This window comes from Pogoniulus pusillus, chromosome 35, assembly GCF_015220805.1.
Source record: "Pogoniulus pusillus isolate bPogPus1 chromosome 35, bPogPus1.pri, whole genome shotgun sequence".
In the NCBI taxonomy this organism is placed as follows: Eukaryota; Metazoa; Chordata; class Aves; order Piciformes; family Lybiidae; genus Pogoniulus; species Pogoniulus pusillus.
In genome coordinates, this window is record NC_087298.1 from 1,608,419 (window position 1) to 1,621,740 (window position 13,322).

The 13,322-nt window shown below is 59.6% G+C and overlaps 1 protein-coding gene across 6 annotated transcripts in view; it reads left to right on the top strand.

The window, feature by feature from the left end:
* FKBP15 (FKBP prolyl isomerase family member 15) overlaps positions 1-9,135 on the top strand; it is a 48,239-nt gene extending 39,104 nt beyond the window's left edge. For 5 of the 6 annotated variants that reach the window (XM_064170952.1, XM_064170956.1, XM_064170954.1 and 2 more), the window contains 7 exons: positions 1,137-1,289; positions 2,633-2,725; positions 3,518-3,628; positions 5,019-5,126; positions 5,326-6,074; positions 6,914-7,004; positions 7,390-9,135. In XM_064170952.1, the coding sequence (XP_064027022.1) occupies positions 1,137-1,289; positions 2,633-2,725; positions 3,518-3,628; positions 5,019-5,126; positions 5,326-6,074; positions 6,914-7,004; positions 7,390-7,464 (1,380 nt within the window). In that variant the 3' untranslated portion in view covers positions 7,465-9,135. The remainder of the gene's footprint in view (positions 1-1,136; positions 1,290-2,632; positions 2,726-3,517; positions 3,629-5,018; positions 5,127-5,325; positions 6,075-6,913; positions 7,005-7,389) is intronic. The other variant, XM_064170953.1, reaches the window with a different exon arrangement.
* The last annotated feature ends 4,187 nt before the right edge of the window (positions 9,136-13,322 follow it).

The following is a 13,322-nucleotide window of genomic DNA, read 5'->3' on the forward strand; positions in this document are numbered from 1 at the left end:
CTCATTGCTGTCTACAACTACCTGCAGGGAGGCTGTAGCCAGGTGGGGTTGGTCTATTCTCCCAGACAGCCAGCAACAGAACAAGGGGACACAGCCTGAAGCTGTGCCAGGGCAGGTCTAGGCTGGATGTTAGGAGGAAGTTGTTGTCAGAGAGAGTGATTGGCACTGGAATGGGCTGCCCAGGGAGGCGGTGGAGTGGCCGTGCCTGGAGGTGCTTAAAAGGAGGCTGCATGAGGCACTTGTTGCCATGGGCTGGTTAGTTAATTAGAAGGTGTTAGGTGATAGGTTGGACTTAATAATCTTTTCCAGCCTGCCTGGTTCTGTGATTTGCACTGATGTTCCCCTCGGGAAGTGTGCTGAGTAGGCAGGAAGGTTGCCAGGTGCCAGCTGCTCTGGCTGCAGTCACAGACACTGCTGTGGCTGCCGAGTGCTGGTGCAGCATTGCTACAGCCTGGCATGCAGCAGCATTATGGGCAATGCTCAGCAGGAGCCAAAGGGTGGAGGGTGAGGGGCAAGAGGGCAAGAGGATGGGGTGAGGCTCTTGCCAGTGGTGCCCAGTGACAAGACCAGGGGCACTTGGCACAAGCTTGCATCTGAACAGGAGGAGAAAGCTGTTTGGTGTGAGGGTGCTGGAGGCCTGGAGCAGGCTGCCCAGAGAGGTTGTGGAGTCTTCTCTGGAGAGCTTCCAGCCCCCTCTGGTCCTTGTGCTCCTGGGCAAGCTGCTGTGGGTGCCCTGCTGGAGCAGGGGCTTGGACTGGATGATCTCCAGAGGTCCTTTCCAGCCCCACCCTGCTGGGATTCTGGAATCAGATTAGGGTAAGAGTATCAAAGAGGAAACAAGAGGCACCAAACGGAGGCACAGCAGAGAGAACACAGGAGTGCTGCTGAGTGGAAGACTGCTCAGAAACAATGCCAGGGGAGCTGAAATCTGAGCCAGACCTTCAGGCCAGGCTGAGGGATCATGGCCAGAACTGAACTTTGAGAGGTGTGGGCAGCAACTGAGAACACCTGCAGGGCAACCACCTGCATGTAGCTGTTCCAGCCTAGGGCAGGTGATGTTCAGGCTCAGGTTGTCAGCTCCTTGTTGTGCAGCCCCTGGCTGTGTGTCCCTAACGATGTCTCTTGCACGGTGGCAGCTGACACTCGTCCAGGCAGAGCTGGAGTCCCAGTGGGAAGCCAAATGTGAGCGTGCACTGGCCTCAGCCAGGGAGCAGCACGGCAGGCAGTACCAGGAGGTGTGTGAGCAGAGGGATTCCCTGCAGCAGCAGCTGGCCCAGCTGGAAGAGAAGGTATGGGACAGGTCTTTATTGCCAGACAGCCACTAACTGTAACCAGCAGATCTCCCCCACCTCGTTGTGGCTTGGCTTTTTAGGCTCTTGACCTGTGGGATTAGTTCTTGCCCAGGGGATGTGTCTGTTCCTGCTTCCATTGCCCTGGGCTGGGCAATTTGCTGCTGCAGGTCTGAGTGGTGCTGGGCTTGGATTAAAGCAGCTGCTGCAGGTCTGAATGGTGCTGGGCTTGGATTAAAGCAGCTGTTGCTGCAGGTCTGAGTGGTGCTGAGTTTATATTAAAGCAGCTGCTGCAGGTCTGAGTGGTGCTGGGCTTGGATTAAAGCAGCTGCTGCAGGCCTGAATGGTGCTGGGCTTGGATTAAAGCAGCTGCTGCAGGCCTGAATGGTGCTGGGCTTGGATTAAAGCAGCTGCTGCAGGCCTGAATGGTGCTGGGCTTGGATTAAAGCAGCTGCTGCAGGCCTGAATGGTGCTGGGCTTGGATTAAAGCAGCTGCTGCGGGTCTGAGTGGTGCTGGGCTTGGATCAAAGCAGCTGCTGCAGGCCTGAGTGGTGCTGGGCTTGGATTAAAGCAGCTGCTGCAGGTCTGAGTGGTGCTGGGCTTGGATTAAAGCAGCTGCTGCAGGTCTGAATGGTGCTGGGCTTGGATTAAAGCAGCTGCTGCAGGTCTGAATGGTGCTGGGCTTGGATTAAAGCAGCTGTTGCTGCAGGTCTGAGTGGTGCTGAGTTTATATTAAAGCAGCTGCTGCAGGTCTGAGTGGTGCTGGGCTTGGATTAAAGCAGCTGCTGCAGGTCTGAGTGGTGCTGGGCTTGGATCAAAGCAGCTGCTGCAGGTCTGAGTGGTGCTGGGCTTGGATTAAAGCAGCTGCTGCAGGTCTGAGTGGTGCTGGGCTTGGATTAAAGCAGCTGCTGCGGGTCTGAGTGGTGCTGGGCTTGGATTAAAGCAGCTGCTGCAGGTCTGAGTGGTGCTGGGCTTGGATCAAAGCAGCTGCTGCAGGTCTGAGTGGTGCTGGGCTTGGATTAAAGCAGCTGCTGCAGGTCTGAGTGGTGCTGGGCTTGGATTAAAGCAGCTGCTGCGGGTCTGAGTGGTGCTGGGCTTGGATCAAAGCAGCTGCTGCAGGTCTGAGTGGTGCTGGGCTTGGATTAAAGCAGCTGCTGCAGGTCTGAGTGGTGCTGGGCTTGGATCAAAGCAGCTGCTGCAGGTCTGAGTGGTGCTGGGCTTGGATCAAAGTCTTTACTGCTTGTCGGGCTGTTGTGAGTGGCTGGTTTGGAGCAGAGGCTGCTCTGCAGTGGGTGCCAGCTCAAGGGGCTGTGAGCTGATGGATTCTGCTTCCTGTCTTTCAGCTTGCAGCTCTGAAGCAGTCCAGAAAAGCAGAGGAACAAAGACTGTCTGAGCTGCAGCAACGTTTGGAGCAGCTGGAGCCAGTGCAGGAGAAGGTAAAGGGAATGACAAAGCAGCTGAGGATGATCTGGAGTTCCTCTCTGAAAGCATTGTCAGGCACTGAGATTGGCTGCTCTGGGAAATGAGGGAGTCGCTGTTCCTGCAGGCATTTAAAGGCCATGGGGATGGGGTGCTGGGGGATGTGGTGCTGGGGGATGGGGTGCTGGGGGATGGGATGCTGGGGGATGGGGTGCTGAGGGATGGGGTGCTGGGGGAATGGGGTGCTGGAGGATGTGGTGCTGGAGGATGTGGTGCTGAGGGATGGGGTGCTGGGGGCTGGGGTGCTGGGTGCTGGGGGCTGGGGTGCTGGGGGAATGTGGTGCTGGGGGAATGTGGTGCTGGGGGATGTGGTGCTGGGGGATGTGGTTTATCAAGGGCCTCTGCAGGGTTGGGTTAGCAGCTGGGCCTGAAGGGTCCCAGGGTTCTGATCGCTGCCCTCAGCCTGCTGGTGTGCAGCATGGCAAGACCAGGAGTGCCAGGGCAGGAAGGGAGAGCTTCATGCTGCTTGCAGCAGAGCAGAGCAGGTCCCCTGTGGGGCTCAGCCCTCAGGTCACTGTGCTCTCAGTAGCCTGTACCCAGCCTCGGGGTCACCTCGAAGAGCTGCTGACAGGGCTGAGGACCTCCAAGGTGCTGACTTGTTTGGGTATCTTCATTTTGGTGCTGTCAGTGTCAGCCAACCCTTCTGCAGCTCTTCAGAGCCCCACTGAGGAGCTGAGGCTCCAGCTGGAGCTGGGCAGGGTGGCTGGGTGGTGCCAGGGAAGCTGAGTGACTCTGGCTTTCGTTGGCAGTACACAGCCCTGCAGGCTGACCTGGTGCTGCTGAAGGCTCGCTACGAGGAACGCATCCGAGACCTGCAGAGGGAGCAGGGTGGACCTTCACCTGCAGGCTTCACAGAGGAAGTGAGCTTCACTCCCCAGGGCTGGGCACATCCTTACCCTGAGCTACTCTGTCGAGGGCACCAGCTTGGGCTGGGTGGCTGTGGCAGTCTGCTGGAGGACAGAGAGGTCTGCCCAGGCTGGATCCCTGGGCTCAGAGCAACCTGGAGGGCAGAGAGGTCTGCCCAGGCTGGGTCCCTGGGCTCAGAGCAACCTGGAGGGCAGAGAGGTCTGCCCAGGCTGGATCCCTGGGCTCAGCCCAACCTGGAGGGCAGAGAGGTCTGCCCAGGCTGGGTCCCTGGGCTCAGACCAACCTGGAGGGCAGAGAGTTCTGCCCAGGCTGGGTCCCTGGGCTCAGCCCAACCTGGAGGGTGGCTGCTGGACGGCAGAGAGGTCTGCCCAGGCTGGATCCCTGGGCTCAGCCCAACCTGGAGGGCAGAGAGGTCTGCCCAGGCTGGGTCCCTGGGCTCAGAGCAACATGGAGGGCAGAGAGGTCTGCCCAGGCTGGGTCCCTGGGCTCAGCCCAACCTGGAAGGCAGAGAGGTCTGCCCAGGCTGGGTCCCTGGGCTCAGCCCAACTGTATTAAATTCATCCAGGCCAAGTGCTGCACTTGGGCCACAACAACCCCGTGCTGGGGGCAGAGTGGCTGGAGAGCTGCTCAGTAGAGAAAGGCCTGAGGGTGTTGATTGACAGGCGACTGAACATGAGCCAGCATGTGCCCAGGTGGCCAAGAAGGCCACCAGCATCCTGGTTTGCATCAGAGAGTGTGGCTGGCAGGTCTAGGGATGGGATTGTCCCCCTCTGTTTGGCACTGGTGAGGCCATACCTGAAGTACTGGCTTTAGTTTTGGGTCCCTCACTCCAGAAAGGACAGAGGGGCTGAAGCCTGTCCAGAGAAGGGCAACAAAGCTGGGGAAGAGCCTTGAGGAATGGCTGAGAGACCTGAGGTGGCTTAGACTGGAGAAAAGGAGGCTGAGGGGAGCCCTCATTGCTCTCTACAGCTCCTTGAAAGAGGGCTGGAGCCTTGTGGGGTTGGTTTCTTCTCACCTACAACAAGTGACAGGCCAAGAGGTTACCCGAGGGGAGGTTTAGGTTGGACGTTAGCAGAAAGCTCCCAGCAAGGGTGCTCAGGCACTGGCACAGGCTGCCCAGGGAGTTGGTAGGTCACCATCCCTAGGGGGGGTTAAAAGCTGCAAGGATGTGGCTGAGTTTGATCATTAGATTCACTGAATGGTTTGGGTTGCAAGGGACCTCAAGACCATCCAGTTCCAACCCCCTGCCATGGGCAGGGACACCTCCCACTAGAACAGGTCGCTCAAGGCCTCATCCAGCCTGGCCCTGAACAGCTCCAGGGAGAGGACACCCACAGCCTCCCTGGGCAGCCTGCTGCAGTGCTTGCTCTCGCTCTCCTCCAGGTGAAGAAGATCATGAACGGTGTCTTTCAGTCCCTTCGGGGGGACTTTGAGCTGGAGGAGACCTACAGCGGCAGGACGGTGCTGGGTGTGGTCATGAGCACCATCAAGGTAGAGCAGTGCTGAGAGAGAGGAGGTGATGAATGTGGGAGCGTTGGGGAGCCCCGGGCTGAGCTCCTGCCTGCAGTACCTGCGGAGCACAAGGCTGCTGTGGGTGGCAGAGCAGCCCAGCAGCAGCAGAAGGCAGGGGGCTCCGGGGGGGGTTGTGTCCGGGCTGTGACCTGTGCCTGCTCTCTGCTCCGCTTCTCAGACGGTGACGCTGCAGCTGCTCGACAGGCAGCCGCAGAAACCGGACGGTGACAGCGAACGGGAGGAACCTGGAGCAGAGGCAGCGGGAGAGGAGGGATCCCCTGGGGCACAGCATGAGCAGCAGGAGCCTGTGCAGCAGGAGCCTGTGCAGCACAGCCCGGCACAGAGCGGGGTGCTCCCAGCCGGTCCCGAGGAGCCAGCCCTGGGCTCCAGGCTGCCTGCCCAGGACCGCGGCGCTGCTGCTCCCTCTGCCAGACCCACAGCTCCTGCGGAGGAGCAGCAGGCACCGCGCAGCGGCAGGGCGGCAGAAGCAGAGCAGGGCCAGGGGCAGAGTCTCTCCTCCACAGCCACATCCTGCCTGGACCCTGCTGCGGGGTCTGTGCTTGCAGGAGAGGCTGCTCCTGAGCCGGGGGGGAGCTGTGTCCCGGCGGAGCACAGCAGTGCCGAGGCTGCACAGGGACCCTCCGGAGCACCTTGGCAGGCAGCAGCTGCAGCCCGTTCTGTTCTGGGAGCCAAGGCAGGAGCAGCAGAGGAGGCAGTGCTTGCAGAAGAGCCAGCTGTGGAGCCTGCGGGAGGCTTAGAGCCCCCGCCCCTCAACGGGGAGGGAGACAACTGCACAGAGCCCTCGGATGGAGCCAGCTCGGAGAAGCCTGCTGCAGGGTCCAGCACAGCACAGCTGAGCTCAGCTATCGGCACAGAGTCCCCAGGAGAGCAGGAGCTGGGCTCCAGCCCCAGGCAGAAGGAGTCGAGGTAAGAGGTGACCGCTGGGGTGGGCACGGCCCCACTGGGAAGCACAGAATGGCTTTGTTTGGAAGAGGCCAACCCTTACCCCAGCACTGAACCACAGCCACAGCACAGCTCTGAAACCTCTCTGGGGATGGGGACTCCACCACTGCCCTGGGCAGCCTGGGCCAGGCCTTGACAACCCTTCTGGGGAAGAAATTGTTCCTCCTGTGCGACCTAAACCCTCCCTGGTGCAACCTGAGGCCATTTCCTCTTGTCCTGGCACTTGTTCCCTGGGAGCAGAGCCCAACCTCCACCCGGCTCCAGCCTCCTTCGAGGGGGTTGTAGAGAGCGATGAAGTCTGCCTCAGGCTCCTCTGGTCCGCACTAAACACTCTCAGTTCTCTCAGCTGCCTCTCCCCAGCTCTGTTCTCCACCCCCCTCACTGCCCTGCCCCTGGGCTCGCTGTGCTGGCAGCAGCACAACCAGTTGCAGGCACAGCCATGCGGGGCCACACACGTGGCATGGCTGAAGCACCACCGTGGTGCCAGCTCTGCATGGCAGGGGCCAGGTACTGGCTGAGCCCAGGCTGCCCAGGGCATGCTCTGCTGGGAGAGCAGAGGAGGGTGGTGTGTGGGGACAGGCTGCAGTGCCAGCAACAGCAGTGCCCTGCTGAACAGCCCCCAGCTGAGCCCAGAGGGACCTGTGCAGCCTTCTCTAGGGTCTGATCCTGCTGGCTGCAGGCCCCAGCACTGTTCTGTGCTGGTGCACAGTAAATGCCCTGAGAGATTTGCCTCGGAGGTGACACTTCGGTCGGACCAGGATCCCATTAGCCGCCAGGGAAGTTAACTCTTTATCTCCTGATAGCCTCTTCGAGGAGGACACCTTCTTTGAAGCAGCATCTCAAAGAGCACCGAAGCCTCGAGCTGTGTCTGAAGAGGAGGATGAGGAGGAAGTGGTATGTGTGGGGGAGCTGCTTCACCTGCCTGGAGTGGTGGGGCAGTGACTGGGTCCTAGCTCAGCTCAGAGCTCCCCTCTGTAAATCACAAGGGTCTGGGACTGGTTTTTGTGCAGGGGGGGTCTGGGCTGCCAGGCTGGGTGGTGATGACAAACTCCTGCTGGCACCAGGGCAGGTTAACAGAAGGGGGATAGTGGCTTGCCCCTCTCCTGCCACCCTTAGCCTGCAGCCTCTCCTCTGGAGGGTTAGAGCATTGTGTGAGAGACTCCAGAACCTCAGTCCTGAGGCTTCTGGGTGTCAGCTGCTGGAGATGTCAGAGCCAGAAGCAGGCAGCAGTTGCTGAGGAGCAGGTGAGTGAGCAGCTGCCCTCTGGCCTGACTTGCAGAGCATGAAGGGTCGGCCCCCTCCAGCCCCGCTCTTCGGTGATGACGACGATGATGATCTGGACTGGCTGGGATGAAGAACTGCCTGGTGAGCCTGGGAGCCCTCTCCTCTGGGCATGGCCTCTTCTCTGCACTTGGCACTTAGCTGCCTACGTGGGACACTTGTGAACAACCAGGGACTTGACAGGCTCTTGGACTCTGCAGGCTGGAGGGACCTGGCAGCAGGTGGCTCTCTGGCACTCGTGGGGCACTCAGCTGTGGCTGTGAGCTGGCAGGGGCTGGGATGAGCTGAGGGAAGCAGCCAGTCCTGCTGCAGGTCTGCCTTGCTGTCCTGCTGCAGGTCTGCCTTGCTGTCCTGCTGCAGGTCTGCCTTGCTGTCCTGCTGCAGGTCTGCCTTGCTGTCCTGCTGCAGGTCTGCCTTGCTGTCCTGCTGCAGGTCTGCCTTGCTGTCCTGCTGCTGCTGACTCACTCACCTGGAGCTCTGCAAGCAGGAGCTTTGTGAAGTGCTTCTGAGCAGCTCTGGCAGGACCCTGCAGTAGGTAACTGCTTCTGGCCCCTTGCTGCCTTCCCTCTGAACACCTCCCTGGAGTATTTCTTTGTCCCCGTGGTGGCCTCTGGGGACTCCACACCAGCTCATCACCCCCTGTGAGCACTGCAGTGGGAGACTGGGCTGAGGGGCCCCGGGCTGGTGCTCCCTGTGAACCACCAGCTTGGCACAGGTAGCCTGGGGAAACGCAGGGGCTGGGGTAGCTGAGGTTGGATTGCTACAGCAGGGCACAGTGTTGCTGAGCCTCAGCTGCTGGAGGCCAGGCTCTGTCACATCAACACTCCCAGCACAGCTCCAGCACTGGGAATGGCTGGTGGAAGAGGCCAGATGCCCACTGGGTTTTGTGGAGGCCCACAGGAATGCTTTGCTGTGCAGCCAGCTCCTCTCTGCTGTCTGGCTGCAGGCAGGGGGAAGGTGTTCAGCTGGCAGTGGCAGCAGCAGTGCAGATGTGTAACCTGCTTCACTCTGGGAGTCACTGGAGGCAGCCAGACCCTCCCCTGTGCCTTTTCTCTGCTGCTTTTGCAAGTGGGATGATCCTAGCACCAGTGTAGAGTTGGGGACCAGGGGACATGAGCTGTAAGCCAGCCACACCCAGGCTCTGCTGTAGAGTGGAGCAGGAGGGGAAAGAGAGAGGACAGACCAGGGGCACACCTTGATTTCTCACAGCACTTCCACTCTGCACTCACTGACACAGCTGGGAGCAGGGCTTAGTGTCTGCAGCACAGCTCAACCCCTTCACCTGACAGAGTAGAAGTGCTTCAGGTAGTTGCACTGCAGTTTAGTTTCTACAGCAGCTTCTTAGCATCCAGCTCTGGACTGAATTTGGTTTGGGAGCTCCTGGGAGGAGAATAAAAATGGGTGCTGGGGAGCAAAGTGCAGCAAGTTGCCAAATGCAGCTAGAAAGTGGCAGAGCCCAGAGCCCGTGGCAGAGCCCAGCTGCTGCTCTGCCAACACCTCTGGCAGGGTGAAACTCACTGAGGTTTGCTGGGGAGCTGTGCCATGCAAAACCTGGGGGTTCTGGGGGTCCCTCTCCCTGTAGCTGCCCTGCTGTGCCCTCAGGACCACTCCCCATAGCTGTGGCAGTGCCCCAGTGGAGGTTGTTGCTGGTACTAATGAATTTCCACTTCTTGTTTCCCGTTCTAGACACACAACCTGAGGGGTTTGTATTTACTTCTGGACAAATAAAGTGCAATTAAAGCTCTGTTGTTGGCTGCTGGGGGCTGGGCTCTAGCCTGGCTTCACCTACCCCTTGGAGTCGGGGCAGAGGACACTGTGAGGATGATCAGAGGGCTGGAGAACCTCCCCTGGGGAACCAGGCTGGGAGAGTGGAGGCTGTTCAGCCTGGAGAAGATTCTAGGGCGACCTCTGAGCAGCCTTCCAGTACCTGAAGTGGCTGCAGGAGAGCTGGGGAGGGACTGTGGACAAGGGCTGGGGGTGAGAGGATGAGGGACAATGGCTTTGAGCTGGGAGAGAGTGAGAGTGTGAAGAAGGAATTGTTGAGAGTGAGGGTAGGGAGACACTGGCACAGGCTGCCCAGGGAGGCTGTGGCTGCTCCCTCCCTGGAGGTGCTGAGGGCCAGGCTGGATGAGACCTTGAGCAATCTGCTGGGGGGAGGTGTCCCTGCCCATGGCAGGGGCTTGGCACGGGATGAGCTTTAACATCCCTTCCACCCCAAACCATTCAGGATCCTCTTTCTATGCACTTGAAAACTGACTTAGTTCTGATTCAGTTCAGAAATACTTTAATCTAGAAACCCTTGTGGGAGTGTTCTTGCTGGAACAGCTCCTGGGAAAGGAGAGAGATCCTTCTGTGCTATGACTGCAGCTCCTCAGGCCCTTCTCCCTGCCTGGGCTCTGGTTCTCACACAGCCCCTGCCCTGCCTGCTGACATCTTGGTGCAAAGCTCCTGCCTTGGATGCACTGGAACAGGCTGCCCAGGGAGGTGGTGGAGTCCTCATCCCTGGAGGTCTCCAAGGAACATGGCACCTGGGACACGGTCTGGTGGCCGTGGTGGTGGGGTGAGGGCTTTAATGCTATGGTCCTGTGCACAGAAACACAACAGCAGCCAGCACTGGGCCCGCAGCTGAATTTAATGTCTGGTGCCTGCCCCTGCCCGGCTGCGAGGGGCTGCAGGTGCTCCACACCGAGTGCAGCTGAGCCGGAACGGCTGCACCTCCCGAAGAGCTCCGTGGGACCTTTCCTGTCCCCGTTCACCCTCTCCTCGCTACCGGAGCGACTGAAGTGCAGCCGGGGGAATGTTGCAGCCTCTGAGCCTGCGGCACCGGGAGCTGCTGCTGGCTGCCCCACGCTGGGAGCTGCTGCTGGCTGCCCCACGCCGGGAGCTGCTGCTGGCTGCCCCACGCCGGGAGCTGCTGCTGGCTGCCCCACGCCGGGAGCTGCTGCTGCCTGCCCCACGCCGGGAGCTGCTGCTGGCTGCCCCACGCTGGGAGCTGCTGCTGGCTGCCCCACGCTGGGAGCTGCTGCTGGCTGCCCCACGCTGTAAACTGCTGCTGGCTGCCCCACGCCGGGAGCTGCTGCTGGCTGCCCCACGCTGGGAGCTGCTGCTGGCTGCCCCACGCTGGCACTGGCTGCCTGCCCCACGCTGGGAGCTGCTGCTGCCTGCCCCACACTGGGAGCTGCTGCTGCCTGCCCCACGCTGGGAGCTGCTGCTGCCTGCCCCACGCTGGGAGCTGCTGCTGGCTGCCCCACGCTGGGAGCTGCTGCTGGCTGCCCCACGCTGGGAGCTGCTGCTGCCTGCCCCACACTGGGAGCTGCTGCTGCCTGCCCCACGCTGGGAGCTGCTGCTGGCTGCCCCACACTGGGAGCTGCTGCTGGCTGCCCCACACTGGGAACTGCTGCTGGGTGCCCCACGCTGGCACTGCTGCTGGCTGCCCCACGCTGGAAACTGCTGCTGGCTGCCCCACGCTGGGAGCTGCTGCTGGCTGCCCCACACTGGGAGCTGCTGCTGCCTGCCCCACGCTGGGAGCTGCTGCTGCCTGCCCCACGCTGGGAGCTGCTGCTGCCTGCCCCACGCTGGGAGCTGCTGCTGGCTGCCCCACGCTGGGAGCTGCTGCTGGCTGCCCCACGCTGGGAGCTGCTGCTGGCTGCCCCACGCTGGGAGCTGCTGCTGGCTGCCCCACGCTGGGAGCTGCTGCTGCCTGCCCCACGCTGGGAGCTGCTGCTGCCTGCCCCACGCTGGGAGCTGCTGCTGGCTGCCCCACGCTGGGAGCTGCTGCTGGCTGCCCCACGCTGGGAGCTGCTGCTGGCTGCCCCACGCTGGAAACTGCTGCTGCCTGCCCCACGCTGGGAGCTGCTGCTGGCTGCCCCACGCTGGGAGCTGCTGCTGCCTGCCCCACGCTGGGAGCTGCTGCTGGCTGCCCCACGCTGGGAGCTGCTGCTGGCTGCCCCACGCTGGGAGCTGCTGCTGCCTGCCCCACGCTGGGAGCTGCTGCTGGCTGCCCCACACTGGGAGCTGCTGCTGGCTGCCCCACACTGGGAACTGCTGCTGCCTGCCCCACGCTGGCACTGCTGCTGGGTGCCCCACGCTGGAAACTGCTGCTGGCTGCCCCACGCTGGGAGCTGCTGCTGGCTGCCCCACGCTGGGAGCTGCTGCTGCCTGCCCCACGCTGGGAGCTGCTGCTGCCTGCCCCACGCTGGGAGCTGCTGCTGCCTGCCCCACGCTGGGAGCTGCTGCTGGCTGCCCCACGCTGGGAGCTGCTGCTGGCTGCCCCACGCTGGGAGCTGCTGCTGGCTGCCCCACGCTGGGAGCTGCTGCTGGCTGCCCCACGCTGGGAGCTGCTGCTGCCTGCCCCACGCTGGGAGCTGCTGCTGGCTGCCCCACGCTGGGAGCTGCTGCTGGCTGCCCCACGCTGGGAGCTGCTGCTGGCTGCCTCAGGCTGGGAGCTGCTGCTGGCTGCCTGTCGAGGAACGCAGCTTCGCGGCAGAGTTTATGGGAAACACGCGAGGCGTTGACTGTTTTATCAGTGATTTATTGCAGAAATGCGAATTCCCTCTTCCCGAAACTACAGCACCCCTGGGAATTCTTTTGATCGAGGTCAAAGTAACATTTCAGAGAATGGCAAATTGAAGAGTCTATGATGTTTAAAGAGAGTTCTTTCGAGTCTTTGTGGTTTGAGTTAATAGTTCGTCAGCTACTCACAGTCTGTGGCTTGGTAGGGAGTCCCTTTCTCCCGGTGAGGGTCCAGGCATGTGCAGGCTCCCAGCCTCTGCGGCTCGGCGTGTCCGCCCGAGGCGAGGCTGGAGCAGGCAAAAAAAGTTTGTTGTTAGAGGACAGGAGCGAGGTCCAAGATGGAGCAAGAAAACCCAAAAGGGTGAAAAAAAGGGCCCCCATCCTGGCCTGTCCACCATTTTTATAATGTTCAAACAGGACTTGCCCACCAGTTCGGACCACTCTTACGTTATTCACATAGATTGGCACAAGACAGTAAGCAACTTATACAATTGGGTAACATTGCCTAAACAATACTAAGACCACTCCTCAAGCCAGCCCACCTGCAGGTGCTGGGTAGGCCTGAGAAAGCCGGTTTTACTAACCAAAACAATAGCCTGTTGTCTGGAAAGCAAGGCCACTCTCATCCCACTTTGACGCCAAGTAAAAGGAAAACATGGCCAGTGTTTACCTTTCACTTGCCCTAGGGAGAAAACTTCCCATGGGACTGAAAGATTGTTTTGGTTTTCGATGCTTCTGGCTTTTAATGTGAGGCATTAAAAATCTGCATGACATGGAGACTCTAGAGGGGCTTTTGCTACTCTCCATGACATACTCCACCCCCTGGCTCACATTAAGCCAAGAATCGAAAAAGCAAAAATGAAATACAACTTATACTTAACCATTAACATAACTAATACATAAGCATAACTCTAATTTAAACTAACTTAATACTTATGCCCACCCCCCTGAATAAACAAAGCTTTATTGAATATTTACAAAGCAAGAAAACCTGGTATATGCAAAAGCAGTTCAGAAGTCTGGGAGAATCCATTGTGCACTGATACGATGAGTCTTCCCACTTACATCAGTTGCTTCCCAAGCATACAACCCACTTGGTTTTGTCAGGGTCATAGGCACAACTCCGATTGAAGGTAAGTTGACCATTACTGGCTGTCCCACCTGTAATTTGTGTAATGACTGTGGAGAGTGCTGAGATTTATCTGTTGGATGACTAACATTCTGCACTGGATTGTCAGGACAAAATGCCCTTATTTTAGGACTACCATAATTACCCCATCTGTTGTTTACAATGAAAACTGCGTATGGTAAGCGTTTATCCCAGTTACCTTTGGATACCATGGCATGTTTCTTAATCAAAGCATTTGTTCTCTCTACAATACCATTAGCTTGAGGATAATAGGGAGTATGGAATACCCA